Source organism: Papio anubis, chromosome 20 (genome assembly GCF_008728515.1).
Source record: "Papio anubis isolate 15944 chromosome 20, Panubis1.0, whole genome shotgun sequence".
NCBI classification, from domain to species: Eukaryota; Metazoa; Chordata; class Mammalia; order Primates; family Cercopithecidae; genus Papio; species Papio anubis.
This window is the reverse complement of record NC_044995.1, coordinates 30,883,631-30,910,834: the sequence shown is the minus strand read 5'-3', so window position 1 is coordinate 30,910,834 and position 27,204 is coordinate 30,883,631. Positions and strand designations below refer to the sequence as shown.

Here is a 27,204-nt window from a genome sequence, read left to right as displayed (position 1 = left end):
CGGACAATTCCTCAGATTTTTTTAAAACAGGCATCAGAAACTCATTTATGAAAAGCATAAATTATCAAAAATTATTCTATGAAAACAGAGAAATGAAAACTTTAGGGTATATAAGGAATTGTGTATTAAAGTTATTCTCACCCAAGACCAGGTTTCTGTAGTTCTCTAACATCACTTTCCTATACAAATCTTGCTGAGCTGTGTCCAGGCATTGCCACTCCTCCAGAGAGAATTCTATGGCCACATCCCTAAATGTCAACGGCCCCTGAAACAAACACACACACGCATGCACATGTGCACACAAACACACATATTTACACGTGGGCAAAATTTATCATTTGAGTTAAGGTTAAATGAGAGAGTAAAAAAGCTTGGTTCTGACTTACAGGAATGACTGAAGTTAAAATTGAAGTTATTCAACAATTTTCAACACAGAAATATCTCTAATGTATTCTCTGAGGGATGAGAATGGTATAAGATCTACAACACCAGTGTATATATACTTTTATGAATACTAAAGTATAAAACTAAAAGCATAAACACAAACATGTACTTTTTTTAGTGCTATATTTGCCACACAAAGAACGAGTTGTGTATATTTTTCAGACAAAAAAGATGTTGAGTTAGAAGGCACCTCTCAAGTTTTAATGTGAACAATACACTGAAGATCTTGTGCACAATTTTTTTTTCCAGAAGATCTGAAATAAACTCTGCTTTCTGAATTTCTTTTTTTTTTTTTTTTTTTGAGACGGAGTCTGGCTCTGTCACCCAGGCTGGAGTGCAGTGGCCGGATCTCGGCTCACTGCAAGCTCCGCCTCCCGGGTTCACGCCATTCTCCTGCCTCAGCCTCCCGAGTAGCTGGGACTACAGGCACCCGCCACCTCGCCCGGCTAGTTTTTTGTAATTTTTAGTAGAGACGGGGTTTCACCGTGTTAGCCAGGATGGTCTCGATCTCCTGACCTCGTGATCCGCCCGTCTCGGCCTCCCAAAGTGCTGGGATTACAGGCTTGAGCCACCGCGCCCGGCTGCTTTCTGAATTTCTAACAAGCTCACTAGTAATGTCAATGTGTTTGGCCCAGAAAGAATATTTTGTCAAATATCCCGTAAGTGGAAGAACCTGTGTTTTACTCAATTTTTCTGCCCTGTAAACAAAGACAAGAGTCTTCATTTTCCAAAGACAGATATATGCAAGGAAAACCTAAGAAAGAAAGGCAGCTGCCGGATTAAATGTGATGGTTTATGCACAGCTCTTCTTTAGCTACATAAAGATACTTAATAATGAAGAGAAAAATAATGAACTCTACAGTGAAATAAGTATTTCAGAGAGCTCTTTAAGTAAATTTTAAAATCAACTGCATTAGGACAAATGTTTATGATGTGCTGATGCGATGCACACAGAAGAACACATCATCACTGCTGAGATACTGCCTCTCAAAAAGTAAATTCTAGTCTGAATTTAACCGTACAGAAAAGTCAGTGTTATGTGGAGTTCAAGATGCAGATATCTTCTATGGTCTGTAATTTTTAATAACATTTTAAAGTAGTCTTTCTTTAGCACCTGAGAGAGCAGGTATCTCTCAATAACTTTTTTTCAGAATTTTCAGGGTAATAAACGTTTAATAATAAATGTTTAAATAAGCATTTTCTTTTTTTTTTTTTTTTTTTTTAGACGGAGTCTCGCTCTGCTGCCCAGGCTGGAGTGCAGTGGCCGGATCTCAGCTCACTGCAAGCTCTGCCTCCCGGGTCCACGCCATTCTCCTGCCTCAGCCTCCCGAGTAGCTGGGACTACAGGTGCCCGCCACCTCGCCCGGCTATTTTTTTGTATTTTTTAGTAGAGACGGGGTTTCACCGTGTTAGCCAGGATGGTCTCGATCTCCTGACCTCGTGATCCGCCCGTCTCGGCCTCCCAAAGTGCTGGGATTACAGGCTTGAGCCACCGCGCCCGGCCATAAGCATTTTCTTAATCCTGTTCCGCACAGAGTTAATGGAGAAAACAGATGAAGTCACAAGACTACATGCTATTTTTTTTTTTTTTTTTTTTTTTGTGGCCCGGAGTCTCGCTCATCATGGGCTGGAGTGCAGTGGCGGATCTCAGCTCACTGCAAGCTCCGCCTCCTGGAGTTCGCCATTCTCCTGCCTCAGCCTCCCGAGTAGCTGGGACTTCTGAGCTCCGCCCTCGCCCGGCTAGTTTTGTATTTTTAGTAGAGACGGGGTTTCACCCTGTTAGCCAGGATGGTCTTGATCTCCTGACCTCGTGATCCGCCCGTCTCGGCCTCCCAAAGTGCTGGGATTACAGGCTTGAGCCACGGCCCGGCCAAGACTATTTATCTTTACTAAGGACCCCAGCTTTCCGCCAATGGGAATCTTGAATATCTACATTTTCCCGTGTTCAACGGCAACAAAGGGAACATTTTAAATAGTGCAGACTATAAATTCATTTTAAGAATTTTGCATGGCATATAAGAAGTCATGATTTAGAGAGTGTAGAGAAGGTTCTGGGATATAGGAGAGAAACATTTTGCAGAGACCCTTGACTATCACAAGAATTTTAAAAAGTCGTTAAACTCATTAGGGGAAAAGAAACACAAGTAGAGAAGTAAAGGTTTGCAAGGACTAAATGCATGGCATTCCATGAGGCAGAGTGGACACAGATCTTCATCTGAGACATATTTAGCTGAAAAAAAAAAAAGCCATTTTTCCTCTTTTGCCTTCTTTGGAAATCCTTTTCAGATGACATTCTCTGGAGAAGTTACACCTGCATCTTGAGAAAATTCCTGTAAAGAAGTCAGCACCACCCATTTACCTGCTAGCCTCACAACTACAGAAAAAAGAACTAAGACCTGCAGAAAAAGCCCACCCATTTCTGTCCTTTATAACAGCAGAGATTCAGGAACAACAAGCTGCTCAATGAATATAAAAATATGTTTCTCTATTTCTGTCTTCATGTGCCTGCCCTTGCCACAAACACCAGCAATTTCTGCTATGGTGATGAAAATATGGGTCACACTGACCTCTTCCTATTAAAACCAAATAGAACAGTTCCTGTGACTACCTTTTAGTGCAAAGGTGAAACTCAACTCTCATGACTGTATCTTGAACCCCACCCACTTGATTTTGTCCTCACCTTAGAGTCACATGAGAAACAATTAAAACAACATGAATACTTTCACCTAGAATAATACACAGAACCTGGGGAGATGGCACAAGTAAAGAGATGTCTGCAAATTGGCCATGTGATCCTAATGAGAAGCCTGGGCTGATAGTCACTTAGCTAAGCATTGCCTCTCAAGTTTTAATGAACTCAAAAATCACTTGGTAATGTTGGTCCCACTTTATGTAATGTGATTCTGCAAGTTTAGAAAGGGTCCATGAATGGGTGTTCCAAACAAGTCCCCTGTCAAAGTCAATGTTGCTATGTTGCTCCACCTGGGCTTATCATTAGCATTAGAGAAAGCAGGCACAGCACAGAGCCCCTTACATTCAGCACTCTTGCGCAGGTACTATGTGCTCAGGAGTATGATACAGAGCACGGTGCTGGGAATAACACATTCTGTGATTAAATCCTAATAAGACCTTCGAAGTTCATACTAAGTGTTGAATAATTCTCAGGATTTAGATAAAGGGCCCAGAATTAGTATTTCTTCCTCTGTTTCTCTGTCATTGATTTTCTTAAAAACATATAAACTAAAAGCTAAATATAGACAGATGAAGATATATAAAGAAATATAGACAGAAAGAGTTTAATGTAGTTTAGAGAATTTTTTCTGTTTATATATACTTGTTTGTGACCTGTATAGCAACTACTGGATCTGCAGGAATAGAAAACAAGTTGCTAAATGGAATGTTTCTGTAAGCACTGGTTTTACTACAAAATTTAAAAATTAAGATCTTAAAATGTATAGTTTATTTTTCTTACGTATCTACTTTTGGGTTTCAGGATATTGTGAGCACCAGCTCTAGAAAGTCAGCAGGATTTACCAGCCAAAACGTGAATCTCTATAAATCAGTTTTGTAAGGAAAGACTCCAGAGTGGGGCCAGAGCTAAAAAGGCCTCCAAAAAAAGTGAATCTTATCAGAACTGGGGCAGGGAGAAGACCCTAGGTTGAATTTGTTCTCTATGCCACTGAGGTATTTCCAGTTCTGTTTTTTCCTAAGCTTACCTAAGAAAAACTTAAATCCCAGAGTTTATGTAACTTCAATCTATTTTTGCCACTACTCTCTCAATTTTATAACATACACTAATAAGCAATTTAAATGAATCTTTTAAAGTTTTCTAGGATAATTTTATTAGAAGATAAATATGTATTCTTAGAAAAGTAAAATAAACACAAATAATAACACCTCTTCAGTCCATAAATATCCCTTCAGGTGATAACATCAGAAGTCACAGCACTATTTTTAAAAAGTGGCCCAAGTTGTTGTTGTTGTTGTTGTTGTTTTTCCCCAAACATGTATTCATTCTACCAACCATATAATGCTTAATTCAACCATGTATTCAGTTGCTAGTCTAGACTAAAAGTTCCTGGATGGTAGGGACCATGACTGCTTCATCTATTTTTTGAATGATAATATAAAATGGAAGCAATTAGTTTATTTGAGTTTCCAGACCTCCTCTGTCTTTCACCCAACTAGCAGAAAACTTGATAAACTTTAATTTGGGCACCAACCAAAGTTATCTCTTATGAGGGAGAAAAAAACACAGAATGACTCCTTTCTCTTACACTGAGACACAAGCAGAATTAATCACTCTTGTCAGCCTGACACAATTCTGTCCCTGACATCCTCAAATGTCTTAAGGAAACCTAGGTGATTGTGAGAGGGTTCCCAGTGACCCAAGGCTGATGGCCCAATGATAAGCCGAACTAGAGAAACTCAGGCTGATTCTAAATAGAAAATAGAACTGCTTTGGTGGAGCTCCAGAATCTGGACAACCTATCCTGATTTGCTAGCTTTTGCGTAAGAAGGACAAGAATACTCTACTCCATAATTACAATTTACAGGTAGGTATAGTTGTGGTCATGGCTCTGGATACTTTGTGGCCTTGATCTCTCACTCTGAAGATGCTTGTTTACACTTATAGATTCTGTCATCAGATTCTATTTATACCTGGAGCCTCTCATATAACTGTAGCAGGTCACCAAATAAGATCTGAAAAGCTTACAAAGCCACACTCTCAAAGGGGGGCTTTAAGATGTCTATGTTGACATCTCACAATGCAGAAAATATATTTTGTTGGTTTTCATTACATTCTCAATCGAAAGTCTGGCCCTGTCTTGTAAATCCCAGGCAGAGGCCTGACCCTATGTGCAGATTCTAGGTGGGATTAACCTGACTCCGCATCCTTGGGTGTTACAGCAAGCGGAGTACAATCAAAGGAGAGATCCCTTCATAGAGGTTCCTCTAGCACATTCTAAGTAATATGTCTACCTAAAAGGAAAAAACTGAGGAAACATGAATTAGAAAGTTCGCTGGGCCAAGCTTGAGGATTGTAACCTTGGGGCAATGATACATCCTCCAAAGACTGAACAAATAAGAAACTGAATCCCTGAACAGACCAATAACAAGCTCCAAAACTGAATTAGTAACAAATAGCCGGTCAGGGCTGGGTGCGGTGGCTCACGAGGTCAGATTGAGACCATCCTGGCTAACACGGTGAAACCCCATCTCTACTAAAAACACAAAAAATTAGCCGGGCATGAAGGCGGGCGCCTGTAGTCCCAGCTACTCGGGAGGCTGAGGCAGGAGAATGGGGTGAATCCGTAAGGCAGAGGTTGCAGTGAGCCAAGATTGTGGCAGCACTGCAGCCTGGGTGACAGAGTGAGACTCTCTCTTAAAAAATAAATAAATAAAAATAAATAAATAAATAGCTGTCCGGGCACGGTGGCTCAGCCTATAATCCCAGCACTTTGGGAGGCCGAGGTGAATGGATCATGAGGTCAGAAGTTCAAGAATAGCGAACAGCCTGGTCAACATGGTGAAACCCCATCTCTACTAAAAATACAAAAATTAGCTGGGTGTGGTGGTCCACACTTGTAATCCCAGCTACTCAGGTGGCTGAAGCAGAGAATTGCTTGAACTCGGGAGGTGGAGGTTGCAGTGAACTGAGATTGTGCCGCTGCACTCCAGCCTAGGCGACAGAGTGAGACTCTTTCTCAAAAAGTAAAATAAAACAAAATTAAATAAATACATAAATAGCCTACCCACCAAAAATAAAACAAAGAACCAGACAAATTTACAGCTGAATTCTACCAGATGTAAAATAAGAGCTGGTACCACTTCTACTAATATTATTTCAAAATACTGAGAAAAAGGGACTTCTTTCCAACTCATTATATAAAAATAGCATTATTCTGATATGAAAATTTGGCAAATATAAAACAAAAAAATAGAAAACTCGAGGCCAATATTTTTAATGAACATTGATGAAAATATCCTCAACAAAATACTGGCAAACCAAATCCAGGAGAACACCAAAAAGCTAATCCACTGTGCTCAACTTGGCTGTATCTCTGAAATAAAAGGTTGGTTCAACATACAATTAATAAAGGTTACTCTTCAAGTAAACAGAACTAAAGACAAAAACCACAAGGTTATTTCAGTAGATGTTAAAAGAGACAGGCCGGGCGCGGTGGCTCAAGCCTGTAATCCCAGCACTTTGGGAGGCCGAGATGGGTGGATCACGAGGTCAGGAGATCGAGACCATCCTGATTAACACGGGGAAACCCCGTCTCTACTAAAAAATACAAAAAAGTAGCCGGGCGCGGTGGCGGGCGCCTGTAGTCCCAGCTACTCAGGAGGCTGAGGCAGGAGAATGGCGTGAACCTGGGAGGCGGAGCTTGCAGTGAGCCGAGATCAGGCCACAGCACTCCAGGCTGGGCAACAGTGAGACTATATCCCCCCCAAAATATAAAATAAAATAAATAATAATAAATAAATAAATAAATGACAGATGTGTCCGACTCATGTTTCAAGTAAGGCCATTCAATCACTTGAGAGATTCTTCCACCCACTCCTGCTCATTGTGTGCTCAAGAACCACCTATCCAGAAGACACTGCACTATTTCTCGGTGACTGTCCCACTTGCATTTTACTTGGCAAGCTCTTACACCATCTCACTGGAGTCAGTTTTGTTTTTGTTCTTGTCTGTCTTTTGGGATACTATTTTTTTGGTCACAAAATTTTCACTTTTTTTTTTACTCTCTTTCTTTTACTATATTTATTTCACTATTTTTCTGCTCCCCTTAGAGAATCCAGGGGGCAAAAATTATTTCTGTGTTTTCCCCTCATTACCAGCATCTGATTGGCTGACCAGCAATTTGTCTCTAAGAAACGGAAGCCTGGTTGGGTGAAGGCAATTTTAACATTTCAAGGGGTTACTGTTTCAAAATAAGAGTCCACCGGCAGAGTCCCCTCAGCCCCAGAATATCCACTTGCTCCCTTGAGAGGATACACTCCATACCTCAGGTCATCTTATGGGAGAAAATACACCAGAAACTGAAATCCAATGGACACTCTAGCTAACATAACCATGGCAGTTACCTTTGTGTATCCCCAGATAGTACTGAAACCCATGCACACGAAAAAACCAAAGGGTGGCTGAGGACACATCACCCCATAAATTTTCCAAAGGAGAACTTTGACCCAAAAACATTCCGGTAACATCTCTGTGCCTAGACAACATAAAAGCAAAAGAGACACAGAGATTTACGACAGTATAGTGTCAGGGTATTATTATTTGCTTTCTTTTCATGGGAAATATTTACAGATAACAAATCTCCTTAAACGCACCATTTAACCATTTAATGCTTTGCCAAAAAAAATAATCAAAATATGGTATAGAAAAGTACACTAAAAGACAAAAAGGCAATAATATGAATTAGGGAGGAAAAGCTGGCATTTGGGAACGTCAGAAGAAACTGAAAATTATCTTACTGCAAGCCAGAGTGAGGCTGGAGAAATGGGGGATGGGTTCCAAGACGCTGCTTGGGACACAGGTGAAAAATACAGCAGAAAATCAGTTCCCTGTGGAGTGTGAAAATAAATAAGTGGCGGGCAATTAGACTGAGGTATCTCTAGTCCCTGGATTCTTACTTAAAAAAAAAAAATCTAAATCTAACTCAGGTGCATCATTTTTAATTACTACATTCAGAGACACAAAATTCAGGCTTCAGCAACTATAAACTGCCAATTAAGCTCTGATTACATAACCAGGAAATTTTCACCTTTAATACACAAATTAAGAAACCACGTAACTGTACCTAACCAATTACTAAATTTGGTTTCTTCCCCATGCATTTTATAAAAGATTTTCCTTCAAGCCTCTCCCACAGACCACAAACTACAAAACATAGCTGGGTGCTCTACAATTCTAGAACCACTCTGATTAAATTCTTTAATATTTTTGCAGTGACTCCATAAATTTTTAATAGGAGAAAATAGCAACTGGGAACCCCACGGACCAAAGCTCTTCGCATTCATGAACCCGCAATCCAACTCAGGATTCTCCCCTGACGACCCTCCCGTGGTCCCTGCACAATTTGAGACGCGGTGCTGCGGGTGCAGAGCTGCCAGAAGGCTCCAGGCAGGGCACAGTCACAGTGCAGGGAAGAGACAAGACGCCCGAGGCCCCGGCTGTCGGCGCAGCCGCCAACTTATGACTGAAGGAGACTGAGGCCGAGCTGGGCAAGGAAAACTCGGGCGCAGATTGTGGAGATGACTGCGAGGAGGCCTGAGTCACGCTACAGCACTTCCCACCGGTTCCAAGCAACCCCTTCCCCTCTCTCGTGATGTCGGACTCGGCACTCTCACCATTTCTAGGCTTTCAGGGGGTCCTGGCATCTTAGCTATGGATCTCTCAACACCTTCAGGTCATGAAGCCACACACGCTGACGACACAGAACAGTAGAGAGACCTGAAGCTCAGCAACAGCGAGAAACAATGGCCCAGCCACATTCCGGAAGCCGTCCTTTCCACTCCAGCTGTGTGCCTGATTGGACGGTTCCCAGCTCAGTGCTCCTGATTGGATAAGGTTTAAGGACCCGCCCCTTCAGGCCCTGAGTGACAGAAGATATGACCAAATGCTGGGCGAAGTGAAGAAAGAGTGACAGCCCAGGCTGCAGCCTTTTCAGATAGGGCTTCCTCCCTGAGCTGAGCCAGGCTCACCTTAGAGGGGATTTTCCCTTAACCTTGTGTATAGGTCATAAGCAGTTATAAATAATATATGGCTATTCACAAATTTAAAAAAATAATTATTTTAAAATTTCAGATTTTATGACCTTCCTGGCTCCCAGTCCTTTGAACTAGCAGCCTGAGATTTTTAAAAGGAGCCAATCTTCTGAAATAAGATGTGAACCACATGTGAATTTTAAATTTTCTAGTAGCCAGACTTGAAAAATAAAGAAGGGCCCTTTATTACGTGGCTCACGCCTGTAATCCCAGAACTTTGGGAGGCCGAGGCGGGTGGATCACCTGAGGTCAGAAGTTTGAGACCAGTCTGGCCAACATGATGAAACCCCGTCTCTGCTAAAAATACAAAAAATTAGCCAGGCATGGTGGCGGGCGCCTGTAATCCCAGCTACTTGGGAGGCTGAGGCAAGAGAATCGCTTGAACCTGGGAGGCAGAGGGAGGCGGAGGTTGCAGTTAGCTGAGATCGCCCCACTGCACACTCCAGCCTGGTCAAGAAGAGCGAAACTCCATCTCAAGTAAAAAAGAAGAGAGAAAGAGAGAGAGAGAAAGAAAGAGTGAAAGAGAGAGAGAAAGAGAGGAGGAAGGAAGGGAGGGAGGAAGGGAGGGAGGGAGGGAGGAAGGAAGGAAGGAAGGAAGGAAGGAAGGAAGGAAGGAAGGAAGGAAGGAAGGAAAAAGGAGAAAGAAAGAAAAGTGAAGAGAAGAAAGAAAATAAAAGTGAAAGAAAAGAAAGCCGGATGCAGTGTCTCATGCCTGTTATCTCAGCACTTTGAGAGGCCGAGGCAGGTGGATCACCTGAGGTCAGGAGTGCAAGACCAGCCTGGTCAATATGGTGAAACCCCGTCTCTACAAAAATACAAAAATTAGCTGGGTATGATGGCAGGTGCCTGTAATCCCAGCTACTAGAGAGGCTGAGACAGGAGAATCGCTTAAACCCAGGAGGCAGAGGTTGAGGTGAGCCAAGATCACGCCATTGTACTCCAGTGTGGGCGACAGAGCAAGACTCCATCTCAAAAATAAAAAAATTTAAGAAAGAAGAAGAAGAAACAGGTGAAATTAGTTGTAACAATTTAATTAACCCAATATATCCAAAATATTATCATTGTAATATGTGAGCAATATGTAATGATTAATGAAGTATATATATTTTTGGAACTATATCTTTGAAACTAACTCTGTATTTTATCTTTCTAGCAAATTACAATTTAGTTTCTAGCAAATTGCAGCGACATTCCAGGCACCCAGTAGCCAGCCACACATGGCCAATAGGTGTTGTATTGAACGTGTTAGCTCTGACGTCAGGAAGGTGAAGGGTCTGAACATCCATTTTCTGCCAGAGGTGAGGGGACAACCTCTCTCTACCAATGTCTCTGTGCTGTTCCGACAGTGGAACAGATAGTGGCCATAGAAAGATCAGAGAGTATCAAGAATAAAATCACCACAGGTAGACCACTGCTGGCCACCTGTTGCCCACTTTTCTTCTAAAGATCATACAGTGAACAAAGAATGATAGGGCCACCAGGCACGGTGGCTCACGCCTGTAATCCCAGCACTTTGGGAGACCGAAGTGGGCAAATCACTTGAGGTCAGGAGTTTGAGACCAGCATGGCCAACATGGCAAAACCCCATCTCTACTAAAAATATATAAATTGGCTGGGTGTGGTGGTGTACACCTGTAATCCCAGCTACTCAGAAGGCTGAATCAGGAGAATCACTTAAACCTGGGAGACAGAATTTGCAGTGAGCCCAGATGTTGCCACTGCACTCCAGCCTGGGCGACAGAGCGGGCCTCCGTCTAAAAAAAATAAAATAAAATAAAATAAAAATTAAAAGCCTGGGCATGGTAGCTCACGCCTGTAATTCCACCACTTTGGGAGGCTGAGGTGGGCGGATCACAAGGTCTGGAGTTCGAGACTAGCCTGGTCAATATGGTGAAACCCTGTCTCTACTAAAAATGCAAAAATTAGCCAGGCATGGTGGCAGGTGACTTTAATCCCAAGCTACTCAGGAGGCTGAGGCAGGAGAATCACTAAAATCTGGGAGGCGGAGGTTGCAGTGAGCCGAGATCACACCACTACACTCCAGCCTGGGCAACAGAGTGAGACTCTGTCTTAAAACAAAACAGAACAAAAGAATGATAGGGCTACATGAAAAGAAAACTCCCTGCCTTCAAATCTGTCCACAATCTTTTAGACCTGAAGAAAATAGATTAAAGGCAAACTTTTTTTTTTTTTTTTTTTTGAGACGGAGTCTTGCTCTATGCCCAGGCTGAAGTGCAGTGGTGTGATCTCAGCTCACTGCAAGCTCCGCCTCCCGGGTTCACCCCATTCTCCTGCCTCAACCTCCCAAGTAGCTGGGACTATAGGTACCCGCCACCACGCCCAACTAACTTTTTGTTTTTTTTTTTTTTTTCTAGTAGAGACGGGGTTTCACTGTGTTAGCCAGAATGGTCTCGATCTCCTGACCTCACGGTCCACCCGCCTCAGCCTCCCAAAGTGCTGGGATTACAGGCGTGAGCCACTGTGCCTGGCTAAAGACAAACTTACCTTGCTATTTGGCATTGGCCCTAATTTTCAGGCTGTGGTCATCTGTTTTCTCCTGTGGTGTGGGGGCTGTGTGAGTTTAAGGACCAATTACATGCATACATGTCTATAAGTATTTCTGCATTACTGAACATTCTGTTGCAAGTCATACTACTTAAAATCCAGTGAAAAAAATCAATACCTTTTGGGTGCCCACTATTAGACTGTAACTAGTAATCAACCTGTCATTGAATACTGGAATCTTATCTGCACTGAGTGCATGTATTAGTTAGCTATTGCAGCATAACAAACCATCCAAAACTTATTAGCTCAAAATTGGAATGGTCAGCAATTTAGGCTGGGCTGTGGGGCCATTCTTCTGGTCTCAGTAGAGTTCTTTCAGACATGTATAATCAGCTACTTGAGGACTAGGCATTTGTGCTTGTGGTGGTGAGCTTCTGCTTCTGGGGATGTCAACAGGAGCACCTTTCTTCTCCTCCTCATGGTATCTTATCCCCCAGCAGGCTAACATGGGTTTTATTCAGGGAGATGGCAGCATTACAAAATAAAAACAAAAACATTCAAATGGCTGGGCTGAGACTCAGGATCAACTCAGTCCAACTCCAAAGCTCATGCACCTCCATAGATTAAACTATTGACTGTCACAGATCATTGAAATCCTGGAGAAAGACACTTTTACAATAGAAGCCAGATTTCTTTTAGATTTGTGCCCATATAACACATGGGAATAATCCTCTCAAGAAATTGCTGAGGCACACAGTGGCTTACACCTGTAATCCTACCACTTTAAGAGGCTGAAATGAAAAAATTACTTGAGTTTAAGAGTTCAAGTGCAAGGCCGGGCGCGGTGGCTCAAGCCTGTAATCCCAGCACTTTGGGAGGCCGAGGCGGGCGGATCACGAGGTCAGGAGATCGAGACCATCCTGGCTAACATGGTGAAACCCCGTCTCTACTAAAAATACAAAAAACTAGCCAGGCGTGGTGGCGGGCGCCTGTAGTCCCAGCTACTCGGAGGCTGAGGCAGGAGAATGGCCTGAACCTGGGAGGCGGAGCTTGCAGTGAGCCGAGATCGCGCCACTGCACTCCAGCCTGGGCGACACAGCGCGAGACTCCGTCTCAAAAAAAAAAAAAAAAAAAAAAAAGAGTTCAAGTGCAGCCTGGGCTGCTGAGACCAGCTCAGTGGTGGAGACCCTAACCCAGTGGCGCTAGAGAAATTAAAGACACACACAGACATTCAGAGCATGTGGACTGGGAAATCAGGGGTCTCACAGCCTTCAGAGCTGAGAGCCTCAAACAGAGATTTACACACATATTTACTGACAGCAAGCCAGTGATAAGCATTGTTTCTATAGATCATAGATTAACTAAAAATATTCCTTACGGGAAATAAAGGGATGGGTCGAAATAAAGGGATGAGTTGGGCTAGTTATCTGCAGCAGGAGCATGTCCTTAAGGCACAAATCGCTCATGCTATTGTTTGTGGTTTAAGAACGCCTTTAAGCAGTTTTCCACCCTGGATGGGCCAGGTGTTCCTTGCCCTCATTCCGGTAAACTCACAACCTTGCAGTGTGGGCATCATGGACATCACGAACATGTCACAGTGCTGCAGAGATTTTGCTTAGGGCCAGTTTTGGGGCCAGTTTATGGTCAGATTTGGGGGCCTGTTCCCCAACACTGGGCAACATAGTATTATCCTGTGAACATGAAAATAAAATTTAAAAATTAGCCAGGCATAATATTGCATGCCTGTAGTCCCAGCTGCTCAGGTGGTTGAGGCAGGAGGATTGCTTGAGCCTGGAAGGTTAAGGCAACAGTGAGCAATGATTGGTTACGCCACTACATTATACCTAGTGTGATAGAATAAGACACTGTAAAAACAAAACAAAACAAAAACCTACAGAAGCATTTTAACCGAGCATGGAATAACTTAGGAAAATAGCTGAAGGGTGAACTTAGAAAATCAAAGTCCAGGCCGGGTGTGGTAGTTCATGCCTGTAATCCCAGCATTTTGGGAAGCCAAGGCGGGCAGATCATCTGAGATTAGGAGTTCAAGACCAGCCTCGTCCACATGGTGAAAGCCCCTCTCTACAAAAATACAAAAATTAGCCAGGCATGATGGCAGGTGCCTGTAATCCCGGCTACTTGGAGGCTAAGGTGGAAGAATCGCTTGAACCCGGGAGGTGGAGATTGCAATGAGCCAAGATCGTGCCATTGCATTCCAGCCCAGGCAATAGACGGAGACTCCATCTCAAAAAAAAAAAAGAAAGAAAGAAAGAAAGAGAATCAAAGCTCCAAAACACATGATTTACTTTTGATCATAGAAAAAAATAGAAAACTTTTAAAAGAAAAAAACTTTAGAGAAATTAAATTTAACAGAGTTTAATTGAGCAAAGTGTAATTTGCAAATTGGGTAGCCTGTGGATCCAGAGTAGGGTCAGAGAGACTCCAGCATAGCCACATAGTGGTAAAAGATTTATGGACAAAAAAGGCAAAACAACATGCAGACAATGGAAGTAAGGTACAGAAACAGGTAGATTGTTATAGTTTGAGATTTGCCTTATTTGAACATGGTTTCAACAGTTGTTATTGGCCAAAACACAATGGTTGGTACAAGAATAGGTACAGTCTACTTATATGTTCAGTTTGTTTTCAGTTTAGTATTTCAGAAAAATACCTATGGACCAAAATTAAATGTCAAAGTATGCAGCTTGAGGGTAAAATTAATTCAACAATTTCTTTCTTTTTGTTGTCTTCTCAATTTTGATAGACCAAAATTTTAGACATTGATATCACTCTGTCACCATCAAAAATGTACTTATTTAGTGTCAAATCCTACTGTGAAATAGCAGAACTGTGAGATTTGTAAAGTGGAAACTCAGAATTCAAAACACATATATAGACCAATGGAACAGAAGAGAAGCCTCAGAAATAATACCACACATCTACAACCATCTGATCTTTGACAAACCCGATACAAGCAATGGGAAAAGGATTCTGTATTTAATAAATGGTGTTGGAGGCTGGGCGCAGTGGCTCATGCCTGTAATCTGAGCACTTTGGGAGGCCAAGGCAGGCAGATCACCTGAGGTCAGGAGTTCGAGACCAGCCTGACCAACATGGAGAACCTCCATGTCTACTAAAAGTACAAAAATAGCCAGGCGTGGTGACACATGCCTGTAATCCCAGCTACTTGGGAGGCTGAGGCAGGAGAATCACCTGAAACTGGGAGGCAGAGTTTGCAGTGAGTTGAGATCATGCCATTGCACTCTAGCCTGGGCAACAAGAGTGAAACTCCATCTGAAAAATAAATAAATAAATAAATATAAATAAACGGTGTTGGAAAAGCTAACTAGCCATATGCAGAAAACTGAAACTGGTTCCCTTCCTTACACCTTATACAAAAATTAACTCAAGATGGATTACAGAATTAAATATAAGACTTAAAACCATAAAAATCCTAGACGAAAACCTAGGCAATACCATTCAGGACACATGTATGAGCAAATACTTCATGTCTGAAACACCAAAAGCAATGGCCACAAAAGTCAAAATTGACAAATGGGATCTAATTAAACTAAAGAGCTTCTGCACAGCAAAAGAAACTCTCATCAGAGTGAACAGGAAATCTACAGAATGGGAAAAAATTTTGCAATCTATCCATCTGACAAAGGGCAAATATCTAGAATCTGCAAATAACTTAAACAAATTTAGAAGAAAAAAACAAACAACCCCATCAAAAAGTAGACAAAGGATATGAATAGCCACTTGTCAAAACAAGACATTTATGCAGCCAACAAACTTATGAAAAAATGCTCATCATCACTGCTCATTAGAGAAATGCAAATCAAAACCACAGTAAGATACCACGTCACACCAGTTAGAATGGCGATCATTAAAAAGTTAGGAAACAACAGACGCTGGAGTGGATATGGAGAAATAGGAACACTTTTACATTGTTGGTGGGAGTGTAAATTAGTTCAAACATTGTGGAAGACAGTGTGGCAATTCCTCAAGAATCTAGAACTAGAGGCCGGGCGTGGTGGCTCACGCCTGTAATCCCAGCACTTTGGGAGGCCGAGGCAGATGGATCATGAGGTCAGGAGATCGAGACCATCCTGGTGAATATGGTGAAACCCCGTCTCTACTAAAAATACAAAAAAAATTAACTGGGCGTGGTGGTGGGCACCTGTAGTCCCAGCTGCTCAGGAGGCTGAGGCAGGAGAATGGTGTGAGCCTGGGAGGCAGAGGTTGCAGTGAGCTGAGATTGTGCCACTGCACTCCAGCCTGGGCGACAGATTGAGAATCTGTCTCAAAAAAAAAAAAAAAAAAAAGAATCTAGAACTAGAAATACCATTTGACCAAGAATCCCATTACTGGGTATATACCCAAAGGATTATAAATCACTCTACTATAAATGCATACATATGTTTATTACAGCACTATCACAATAGCAAAGACTTGGAACCAACTCAAATGTCCATCAATGATACACTGGATGAAGAAAATTTGGTACATATACTCATGGAATACTATGCAGCCATAAAAAACGATGAGTTCATGTCCTTTGCAGCGACATGGATGAAGCTGGAAACCATTATTTCAGTAAACTAACACAAGAACAGGAAACAAAACGCTGCATGTTCTCACTCATAAGTGGGAGTTGAACAATGAGAACACGTGGACAGAGGGAGGGGAACATCACACACAAGGGCCTGTTAAGGGGAGGGGAACTAGAGGAGGAATAGCATTAGGATAAATACTTAATGTGGGGGAGGGGTTGATGGGTGCAGCAAACCACCATGGCACGTGTATACCTATATAACAAAACTGAACATTCTGCACATGTACCCCAGAACTTAAAGTATAATTTTTTAAAAATCAGAAAAAAACCCGCTAATAATCATTCCATAGAAAATGAAATATTTTGGTATAAATTAAACAAAATATATATTAGACCTTTGTGCTGAAAATTACAAAATGCTGATGAAAGAAAGAAAATAATACTGAAACAATTGAAGATATCTGGTTTCTTGATTGAAAGACTCAACATAGTAAATATGTTAGTTCTCATCGGCATGATTTATAGGTTTATTGGCATTCCTGTCAAAATCCCAATGAGGTGTTTTAGTCCTAAATAACCTTATTGAAAAATCTGAATAAACAGGCAAAGGAACTAGACATATCTGAAAAAATTTTAAAAGAAAGTATAGCATGAGGACTCATCGTATGGTGTAAGCCAGTGTGAAGGCTTATAACAGGTCACCCCTCACCTGAGGGTTTGCTTTCCACAGTTTCAGTTACCTAAGTTTGACTGCAGTTCAAAACTATTAAATGGGAAATTCCTGAAATAAAAAGTTCATAAGTTTTAAATTGGATGCTATTCTGAGTAGTATGGTGACATTTTGCACAGTCCTATGCCATCACTCCAGGGACATGAATCAACCTGTCCAGCACACCCAGGCTGTATATGCTACCCACCTGCTAGTCACTTAGTAGCTGTCTTGGCTATCAGATCCACTGTCATGGTTTTGCAGTGCTTGTGTTCAAGTACCCTTTGTTTTACTTAATGATGGCCCTAAAGTGCAAGTGTAGTGATGCTGGCATATTGTTATAATTTTTCTGTTTTCTGATGAGTTATTGCTGTTAATCTGTTACCATGTTTATTTCATAAATTAAACTTTATCATATTTATATGTATATACACACACACATACAGTATTTACAGGGCTCAATATTATCCAAGGTTTCAGGCATCCACTGGGGGTCTTGGAATGCATCTCCTTTGGATAAGGGCAGACTACTGTATAAAGTTGCAATAAGAGAACAGTGTGGAGGTCCGTCCCACAGACCCTGACCCAACAACGGATGAAAAAAGTACACTGACACACAGATATTCTGCTTTGCCAGTCCAGCTGAGCATTTGGGCCACTTAGTAGCAGCCACAGCCTCACTCAGTTAGGGAGACTTGCATTTATTCAGCAGATACTAATTGACAAAGGTCGTGAGTAAACACCACTAGAGGGTAATTGACATTGTGGACTTTCCGAGTAGAAAGCAATTAAGCACCTGCGGTAAAACAAAGGTTAGTCTTAAGACCACATGAGTAAACAAGTTAGTTAGATAAACTACTCTACATTCATTTGTATTTGAACCTTAAGCTCTCTGGCTCCTGCAGAGAGACTCTGGCTGCCTTCAGGCAGATTTATTACTGGAGCTTATGCAAACTCTCAGGCCTTCCAAGAGGGTTTGTGGCTATTATAACTAATTTTTTTCCCACCAGCCTGACCGAACCCCCACAGAACAGGGTATTAATGAAATATACACATTGATGGAATCCACACATAGAAAAAAGGAAAAAGAATGGAAAATCTAGACATTGACTCAGAAATATGCTGTTATAGACTGTATGTTTGTGTCTCCCCCAAATTTACATGTTGGAGCCTGTGTCCTCAATATGGTGGTATTTGGAGATGGAGCCTTTTGGAGGTAGTTACGGTTAGATTAGTTCATGAGAGTTGGGCTCTTAAGATGAGATTAATGCCTTATAGGAAAAGGAAATGAGAGCTTGCTCTCTTCACATGCATGTGCAGAGGAAAGGCCACATGAACACGCAGTGGTCATCTGCAAGATGGAAACAGGCCCTCACTTGGATCTCGCCATGCTGGTATCCTGATACCAGACTCTCAGCCCCCAGACCTGTGAGAAAATAACTGTTGTTTAAGCCACACAGTGTGTGGTATTTTATTATGGCCACTGGAACTAAGACATATGCCAAATGGATTGTTGATAAAAATGCAGAAGAAATTCTATGCAGGGCCAGGCTTGGTGGTTCACACGTGTAATCCCAGCATTTGGGGAGGCTGAGGTGCACACATAGCTTGAGATCATGGAAAAACGCCATCTCTACTAAAAAACACAAAAAATTAGCTGGGTGTGGTGGTGTGTGCCTATGGAGGCTGAGGTGGGAGGATCACTTGAACACAGGAGGTGGAGGTTACAGTGAGCCAAGATCATGCCACTGCCCTCCAGCCTGAGCGACAGAGTGAGACTCCGAATCAAAAAAACAAAAAACAAAAAAAACCTCTCAAGCTCTCCTTCGTCCACCGCTGCCGCCTCCTTCTTCTGCCGCTCCTGGTGCTGCTTGTGTGCTCGTTTGGTGCGAACGTGGTACCTCTTTTGTGAAGCTGCAGCTGAGGAGACTAAGGCGCTCGCCATGGTCGACGAAAAGCCCAAGGAAGGAGTCAAGACTGAGAACAACGATCATATTCATTTGAAGGTGGCGGGGCAGGATGGTTCTGTGGTGCAGTTTAAGATTAAGAGGCATACACCACTTAGTAAACTAATGAAAGCCTAATGTGAACGACAGGGATTATTAATGAGGCAGATCAGATTCCGATTCGATGGGCAGCCAATCAATGAAACAGACACACCTGCACAGTTGGAAATGGAGGATGAAGATACAATTGATGTGTTCCAATAGCAGATGGGAGGTGTCTAGTGAAAAGGGAACCTGCTTCTTTACTCCAGAACTCTGTTCTTTTTTTTTTTTTTTTTTGAGACGGAGTCTCGCTGTGCTCCCAGGCTGGAGTGCAGTAGCGTGATCTCGGCTCACTGCAAGCTCCGCCTCCCGGGTTCACGCCATTCTCCCGCCTCAGCCTCCCAAGTAGCTGAGACTACAGGCACCCGCCACCACGGCCGGCTAGTTTTTTGTATTTTTAGTAGAGACGGGGTTTCACCATGTTAACCAGGATAGTCTTGATCTCCTGACCTCGTGATCCACCCACCTAGGCCTCCCAAAGTGCTGGGATTACAGGCTTGAGCCACCGCGCCCGGCCCAGAACTCTGTTCTTTAAAGACCAAGATTACATTCTCAATTAGAAAACTGCAATTTGATTCCACCACATCCTGACTACTACCGTATAGTTTTCTCTATTCTTTCATTTCCCCCTCCCCATTCCTTTATTGTACATAAAGTAACTGGTATATGTGCACAAGCATATTGCATTTTTTTAAAACTAAACAGCCAATGGTATGTTTTGATTGACATCAAGTGGAGATGGGATGTGGAAAAATACTGATTCTGTGAAAATACCCCCTTTCTCCATTAGTGGCATGCTCATTCAGCTCTTATCTTTATATTCCAGTAAGTTATTTTGCTCTCACTGTTTTAACAAAGACACAACATAAAAATCCTTGCATACCTTGTTCAATTGAGGAATTTTAATGTTTTTCATTTATCATTGTAAAGCCAAGGACAATTTTTTAACTTTTTTGTATGTAGCCGATACATGTAGGGCAATCTGTCTTTAAGTAGGGATCAATTACTCTAAAACAAAAAAGAATCCTAGATAGTTTTCCCTTCAAGTCAAGCATCTTGTTGTTTAAACAAACTTCTTGTTTAAAATGAAAAAAAAAAAAAAAAGAAATTAATTGCAGGAATTCAACAAATTATGCTGAAACATTTTGACAATATCTTTTTTTCTATTGTGGTAAATACACATAACATGAAATTTACTATTTTAACCACTTTTATGTGTGCAATTCAGTGGCATTAATTGCACTCACAATGTTGTGCAACCATCTTCACTTTCTATTTCCAATACGTTTTCATAACTCCAAACAGAAAGTCTAAAACCATTAAGCAATAACTATTCATTTCCCCCTCTCACCAGCCTGTGGTAACCTCTGATCTACTTTTTCTCTATGAATATGACTTTTGTAAGTATTTCATGTCAGTAGCATTATGACAATATTTGCTCTTTTGTGTCTACCTTGTTTTACTTAGCATAGTGCTTTCAAGTTTCACCTATATGTAGGAAGTGTCAGAACTTTTTCTTTCCTGACTGAATAATATTTCACTGTAGTGTGTACTGTATTTTGTTTATTCATTCATCTGCTCATGTATATCTTTTGGCCATCATGAATAATGCTTTGGTGAACATTAGCATATTATTATATGTTCAATTCCCTATTTTCAATTCTTTTGGGTATATACATATGAGTTGAATTGTTGCACAAGGGGTAATTTTTTGTTTAACTTTTTGGTGTACCGCTGAACTATTTTTAATTTATTTTTTCTTCTGTTGCTCATGCATTTCACGTCATATCTGAGAATCCAGCACCAAATCAAAGGTTTACCTTATGTTTTCTTCTAAACAGTTTACTGTTTTAGCTCTTATATTTAGGTTATTATGAAACAAGAATTAAAAGAAATTAAAGAATGTGTAAGCAGAAACTCAGTTGTATGTAAGAAAACCCAATTCCCCCTGAGAAAGAGAAAGAGCTGGAGTCCTTTGAAAATTAGCTGCCTGTTTTTGTGTGGCTTGTGAGCCTTCTCTCCCTTTCCCAGGCATTGCGAAGATCCTGTTTCTCTAGCTGTGCAGCTGCAAGGTCACTAGACAGATAAACTCAAGTCATAAAACATGTTTTTCCTTGAAAAGTAAGAAATGATGTAATGCATGTCTTAATTAAATAATTGTCTTTGTTTCTTGCTTCTGTAATATGCTTCCCCCAGCACAAATCTCCCCCAACCCACGAAATACTTAAAAGGTAACTTGACTCTTTGTTCAGGGCTCAGTCCTTTGGATGTTAATCCGACTGGGTCAGTGCACCTAAATAATAAATATCCTCCTCAACCTCATTGGTCTCTCTGATTCCTTATCAATCCTGCAATATTTCAGCCATTTTGAATTAATTTTTGTATGTGGTTTAAGGTAGTCTATAAATTCATTTTTTTCATGTGGAAATTCAGTTGACCCAGCATCATTTGTTGGAGACTTTTTTTTCTCCCAGTGAATGGATTTGACAACTTTGTCAAAAACCAGTTGGCCATGGGTAGTTTATTTTAGGGATGTCAGTTGTATTCCATTCGTTTATATGTCTATACGTATGCTATGATCACATTGTTTTGATAACTGTAGCTTTCTAATTAGAAACTTAGTAATTTTGAGATTGGAAATTGTGAGTCCTCTGACTGTTTTTCTTTTTAAAAATTATCTTGGCTACCCAGGGCCCCTTATAATTCCACGTGACTTTGAGGATCAGTTTTTTATTTCTGCAAAAATGTTGATGAGTTTTTGTAGGAATTGTGTTTAATCTGTAGGTTATTTTGAATGGTATTGTCATCTTAACAATCTGAAATCTTCCAAACCATGAGCATGAGATTCTATTTCATTTATTTATGCCTTCTTTAGTACTTTTCAGTAATGTTTTGTAGTTTTCAGTATACAAGTATTACACCTTCTTGGTTAAATTTATTTCTAGGTATTTTATTCTTTTAGATGCTGCCGTAAATAGAATTGTTTTCTTAACTTCCTCTTCAGATTGTCTTTGCAAATGTGAAACACAAATGATTTTTGTGTGTTGAGCTTGTACCCGGAAACTTTACTGAATGTTTATTAGCTATAGTATCTTTCTTGTTGATTCTTTATGATATTCTATCTTTAGGACTATCTCACCTGTAAGTATATATAGTTTTACTTCTTCCTTTACAATGGATGTCTTTATTTCTGTTTCTTGTTTAATTGCTTGAGTAGAATGTCCAATACAATGTTAAATAGCATGGGTGAAAGTGGGTATCTTTGTTTTCTTCCTGATATTCAGAGGAAAACTTTCTTTCATGAGTGACCATAATGTAAGCTGTGGATTCTTCACTAATGCTCTTTTCACGTTGAGGAAACTATTCCTTGTTTTCTTCGTTATCATAAATGGAAGTTGGATTTTTTCAAATACCTTTTCTGCAGCAATTTAGATTATACTGTGTTTTTTCCCTTTACTTTATTAATGTGGTATTTTACTTGATTTTCTTATGTCGACCCAGACTAGAATTTCTAAGATAAGCCCCATTTGGCCATGATGTACAATCCTCTTAACGTACTAATAGATACATACATCTTTCTTGTATTTTTGTTTGTATGTGTGTATCCATATGTGTAGTTTTATATCTCTATCTTTAGGGGATACTGCTCTGTAATTTTTTCTTGTCATGTCTTTATTTGGCTAATATATTCAGGATAATAATGCTGGCATATTAGAATACAATAGAAAATATTCCCTCCTCTTCTATGTTTGGGAAGAATTTGAGAAGTATTGGTTTCAATTCTTCTTTAAATTCTAGGTAGAATTCACCTATGAAGGTCTGCCTTCATTGACTTTTTCTGTTGGCAGCTTTTGATGAATGATTCACTCTCTTACTTGTTACATATATTTTGAGATTTTCCAGTTTTTCCTGAGTCAGTATAGACAATTTTTATGTTTCTGGAAATTTGTTTGTTTCATCAGGGTTATCTAATTTGTTGACTTATAATTGTTCATAGTATTCTCTTTTAATTCTTTTTGTTTCTTTAAGGATTGTAAATCATATCTGCATTTTTATTTCTCTTTAGTTATTTCTGTCGTCTCCCTTTTTGTTGTTGCTGGTGTGGCTAAATATTTGTCAATTTTTCCAATTTTTTCAATGAGTCAACATTTGGTTTTTTAATTCTGTCTATTGTTTTTCTGTTCTCTCCTTTATTTTAGTCTTCATTATTTTATTTCTATCTGTATTTTATTTCTAATCATTATTATGTCCTTTTTTCTATTAGCTTTTGGTTTAGTTACTCTTTTTCTAATTACTCCAGGTATAAAGTTAGGTTATTGACTGGAGGTCTTTCTTTTTTTTACTGTAGGCATTTAAAGGAAGTATGTTGTTTAGTTTCCACCATATTTGTGAATCTTCAAGTATGGACTAGACTCAAACAGCCCCTTTCCTCATCCCAATCACGTCTATTAATGTACTAATTAATTTATTTAACTAGCTAGTATTTGGATTTATGAGAATATTAGGAGTTTTATGTGCACATAATACATATACTTATTTGTCAAGCAAATGTATTTATTGGCAGTTGCTTACATGGTGCTAGAGCTGCAACTATGAGTAAAATAAATTACTCTTGTTCACAGAGCAAACATACTAGTTGCAGATTCACTCCCAAGTATTTATTGAGCACTTTTAAGTGCCTAGAACAAACCAAGTGATAAAGAAGCACCTCTTTACTTTTATTTGTTGAATGGTAAAGATAAGTATAGAGGAGGGCACTCAATCCAGGCTGGGGAGGAGAGATGCTAGGTTGGCAGGATGTGGAGTGAGAAAGACCTCATAAAGGAAGTGATTAACTGAGTGGTAAAGTTAGCTGTATAGGAAACAAAGAGTTTAGGGCAGGCCTTCAGAGACCTGACACTGAGAAAGACAGCAGAACGTACATTTCAGAAGTGAGCACGGCACTGAGTATGTAGCAAATACAGCAAATACAGCACTCCTTTCACCTGGAAAGGTAAGAGGAGGCAATACATTTCTGGCTGGTGGGGTCTGACAGAGACAGAAAACATTCTGAGTTGCAAGCAACATGGACTATAATTAAGATTTGAGACGCATAAACACAGTGCTTTCCAGATGTTCTATAAATGCAAGTTGCTTGGATATTAATAAATCGCACTGTCTAAGTTAGTCCCAAGGTCACATTGTTTCAGAAAATGCAAATGTCCATTGTGTTATTGTGAAGAGGATGAGAGGTCACAGTTTTCCAGGGGGTTTGGGCAGTGTTTCATTTGTGCATCTTGGGGAATTCATGCTCAGAAAACACCTTGAAAACTGCTGTGTCAGCACTCATGTGGCACGAATGCTTTCTGGTTTGTCGAACAGACCTGAGTCTCCCTGAAGTTCCTCTGCTCTCCTGAGAACACCCCATGACTTCCAAATGATGAACAGCCCCGGCTCCTTCCTCTTTGTCTACTTCCCAGTAGGTGTGAGTGGGGTGAGCTGAGCTCAGGGTAAGGAAATCTGGCCCTGGACACCTGAGAACAGTGGAAGGGCTGTCCTCCCCCATCTCCTCTATATGAACACCACAGTTGTTTCTTTTCCCTTGTCTAAGAGAAATTTATCTTCCAAAACATAAATCCATTGGAACACAAATATTTAATATTAAAAGCCCTCAATGTCAGAGACTTGATAATCAGTTCTAGAAAAATTAGAAGGGCATCTTTGGAGATAATCTTTAAGAGAGAAAGGGGTGAACCAACTTGCAAAATACAAGTGTCCAGTGACCATCTTCCCATAGAAACATCAAGTTTGCAAGGATCCATATGCAAAAGTACCTTTGCAAGGGCTAGGAAATCCAGGAATTCATCTAAGAGATGGAAAGATAGTTCCCAATATGCTAGCCAATAAAAGAGATACATCATGTAAACAGAATGAAAGATGAAAACATATGATCATCTCGATAGATGCAGAAAAAATACTTGATAAAATTTAACATATCAACTTTCCTCAACAAATTGGTATAGGAGGAACACATTTCAACATAATAGCAACAAATTAGGTATAGAAAGAGCATATTTCAACACAATAAAGAAGATATATAACAAAACCACAGCTAACAAATTAAACACCAAATTAGGTATAGATAGAACATATTTAAACATGATAAAGAACATATTCACATCCACAAATTCAGAGCATCTAAATTGATTTTTAAAAAGAGGTCAAAATTGTTCTTGTCTGCAGACATCATCATCTTACATAAAGAAACCCAAAGGACTCCACAAAAACTATATTCATTCTCCAACAGCAGTATTTCAATTAATTTATAATTCTCAGCAATAGAATTTGAGGGCTAATTTTTGCTAATTGGTGTGTGTTTCAGAGGAAGGATGGTCCAGAGTTCCCCTCCCTGCCATCCTGTAGACACTACTCAGATAGTAAGCAGTTCCAGCACTAGAATATCTCCTCTTGTCCTTTTGTAACCAAACCCACTCCCCGTTGCCTACCATACTTACTTTAGACCTACTATTTTGCCACCACTGATTTCTTCTCTATTTTCGTAAATTTACCTTCCCAGGAAAATATAGAAAGTTTTGTGATTGACTTTTTTTTTCCACTCAGCATAATTTCTTGAAGATTTTTCCAAGTTGTTTTTGTGCCTTAAATACATTTCTCTTTATTGCTGAATAGTATTTAATCTAATTCTCTTTTCAGTCCTATCACTTTTTCACTTTCCTAATTCTGCAGCTGTGTTGTTTGGTGCATAAATATTTTAGATTATGTCTTCTAGATAGATTGATTCTTTTATCATTATATCATATTCTTTTAAGTCTCTGGTAATTTTCTTTTCTTTGAAGTCTACATTATATGATCTTAGGTTAGCCACTTCTGCTTTCCTTTGATTAATACTTGAATAATATACCTGAGTTTTCTGATGTGAGCTCTACAAGAAGGCTTTTCCACATTGACTCTGGGCCAGGGTGTTGTGGGAAGTCAGGGACCCCAAATGGAGGGACTAGCTGAAGCTGGCAGAAGAACATAAATTGTGAAGATTTCATGGACATTTATTAGTTCCCCAAATTAATACTTTTATAATTTCTTACACCTGTCTTTACTGCAATCTCTGAACATAAATTGTGAAGATTTTATGGACATTTATCACTTCCCCAATCAATATTCTTATATTCTTATAATTTCCTATGCCTGTCTTTACTTATCTCTTAATCCTGTCATCTTCGTAAGCTGGGGATGTATGTCGCCTCAGGATCCTGTGATGATTGCATTATCTGTACAAATTGTTTGTAAAACATGGGTGTTTGAACAATATGAAACTTGGGCATCCTAAAAGAACAGGATAACAGTGATTTTCAGGGAATAAGGGAGATAACCATAAGGCCTGACTGCCTGCAGGGCTGGGCAGAACAGAGTCATATTTCCCTTCTTGCGAAAGTGAATAGGAGAAATATCACTGAATTCTTTTTCTCAGCAAAGAACAGCCCTGGGAAAACAATGCATTGCCAGGGGGAAGCCTCTAAAATGGCCACTCTGGGAGTGTCTGTCTTATGCAGTTGAAGATAAGGGATGCCCTGGTCTCCTGCAGTGCCCCAAGCTTGCTAGGACTAGAAAATTCCAGCCTGGTGAATTCTAGTGAGACCAGTTCTCTGGTCTTGAGCCCTGTTTCCTGTTAAGATGTTTATCAATGACAATGCGTGCACAGTGGGACATGGAACCTCATTAGTAATTCTAATTTCATCCTGGCCTTGTGATCTTGCTCTGCTCCCATTTGCCTTGTGATATTTTATTGCCTTTGAAGCATGTGATCTCTGAGACCCACACCCTATTTGTACACTCCCTCCCCTTTGAAAATCACTAATAAAAACTTGCTGATTTTGCAGCTCAGGTGGGCATCATGGAACCTGCCAACATGTGGTGTCATCCATGGAGACCCAACTGTAAAATTTATTTCTTTTGTACTCTTTCTCTTTATTTCTCAGACTGGCAGACACTTAGGGAAAATAGAAAAGAACCTACATTGAAATATTGGGGGCTGGTTCCCAATATTTGGGGATCTCCTCATTGTGAGAACGTTAATGCTAACAAGGCAATGAGCTGTTTTGGAAGTCTTTCTTTCACGTATTTCTCTTAGAGTTATTTATAAAGAGTAAACTCTTTTGTGTTCT

The 27,204-nt window shown here is 40.3% G+C and overlaps 2 protein-coding genes and 1 pseudogene across 5 annotated transcripts in view; 2 read left to right on the top strand and 1 right to left on the bottom strand.

The window, feature by feature from the left end:
* The window catches only part of LOC103880005 (zinc finger protein 493-like), a 31,190-nt gene extending 22,205 nt beyond the window's left edge, over window positions 1–8,985 (bottom strand). For 2 of the 4 annotated variants that reach the window (XM_031660323.1, XM_017952800.3), the window contains exons 1-3: window positions 8,809–8,985; window positions 7,933–8,022; window positions 142–265 (exon numbers count right to left, since the gene is read on the bottom strand). In XM_031660323.1, the coding sequence (XP_031516183.1) occupies window positions 142–265; window positions 7,933–8,022; window positions 8,809–8,838 (244 nt within the window). In that variant the 5' untranslated portion in view covers window positions 8,839–8,985. The remainder of the gene's footprint in view (window positions 1–141; window positions 266–7,932; window positions 8,023–8,808) is intronic. The other 2 variants (XM_031660324.1, XM_017952803.3) reach the window with 1 other exon arrangement.
* LOC101014153 (zinc finger protein 708) overlaps window positions 1–27,204 on the top strand; it is a 702,618-nt gene that overhangs the window by 537,831 nt on the left and 137,583 nt on the right. The gene's annotated exons all lie outside the window — the stretch shown is intronic.
* Window positions 18,722–19,267, top strand: LOC101013438 (annotated as a pseudogene).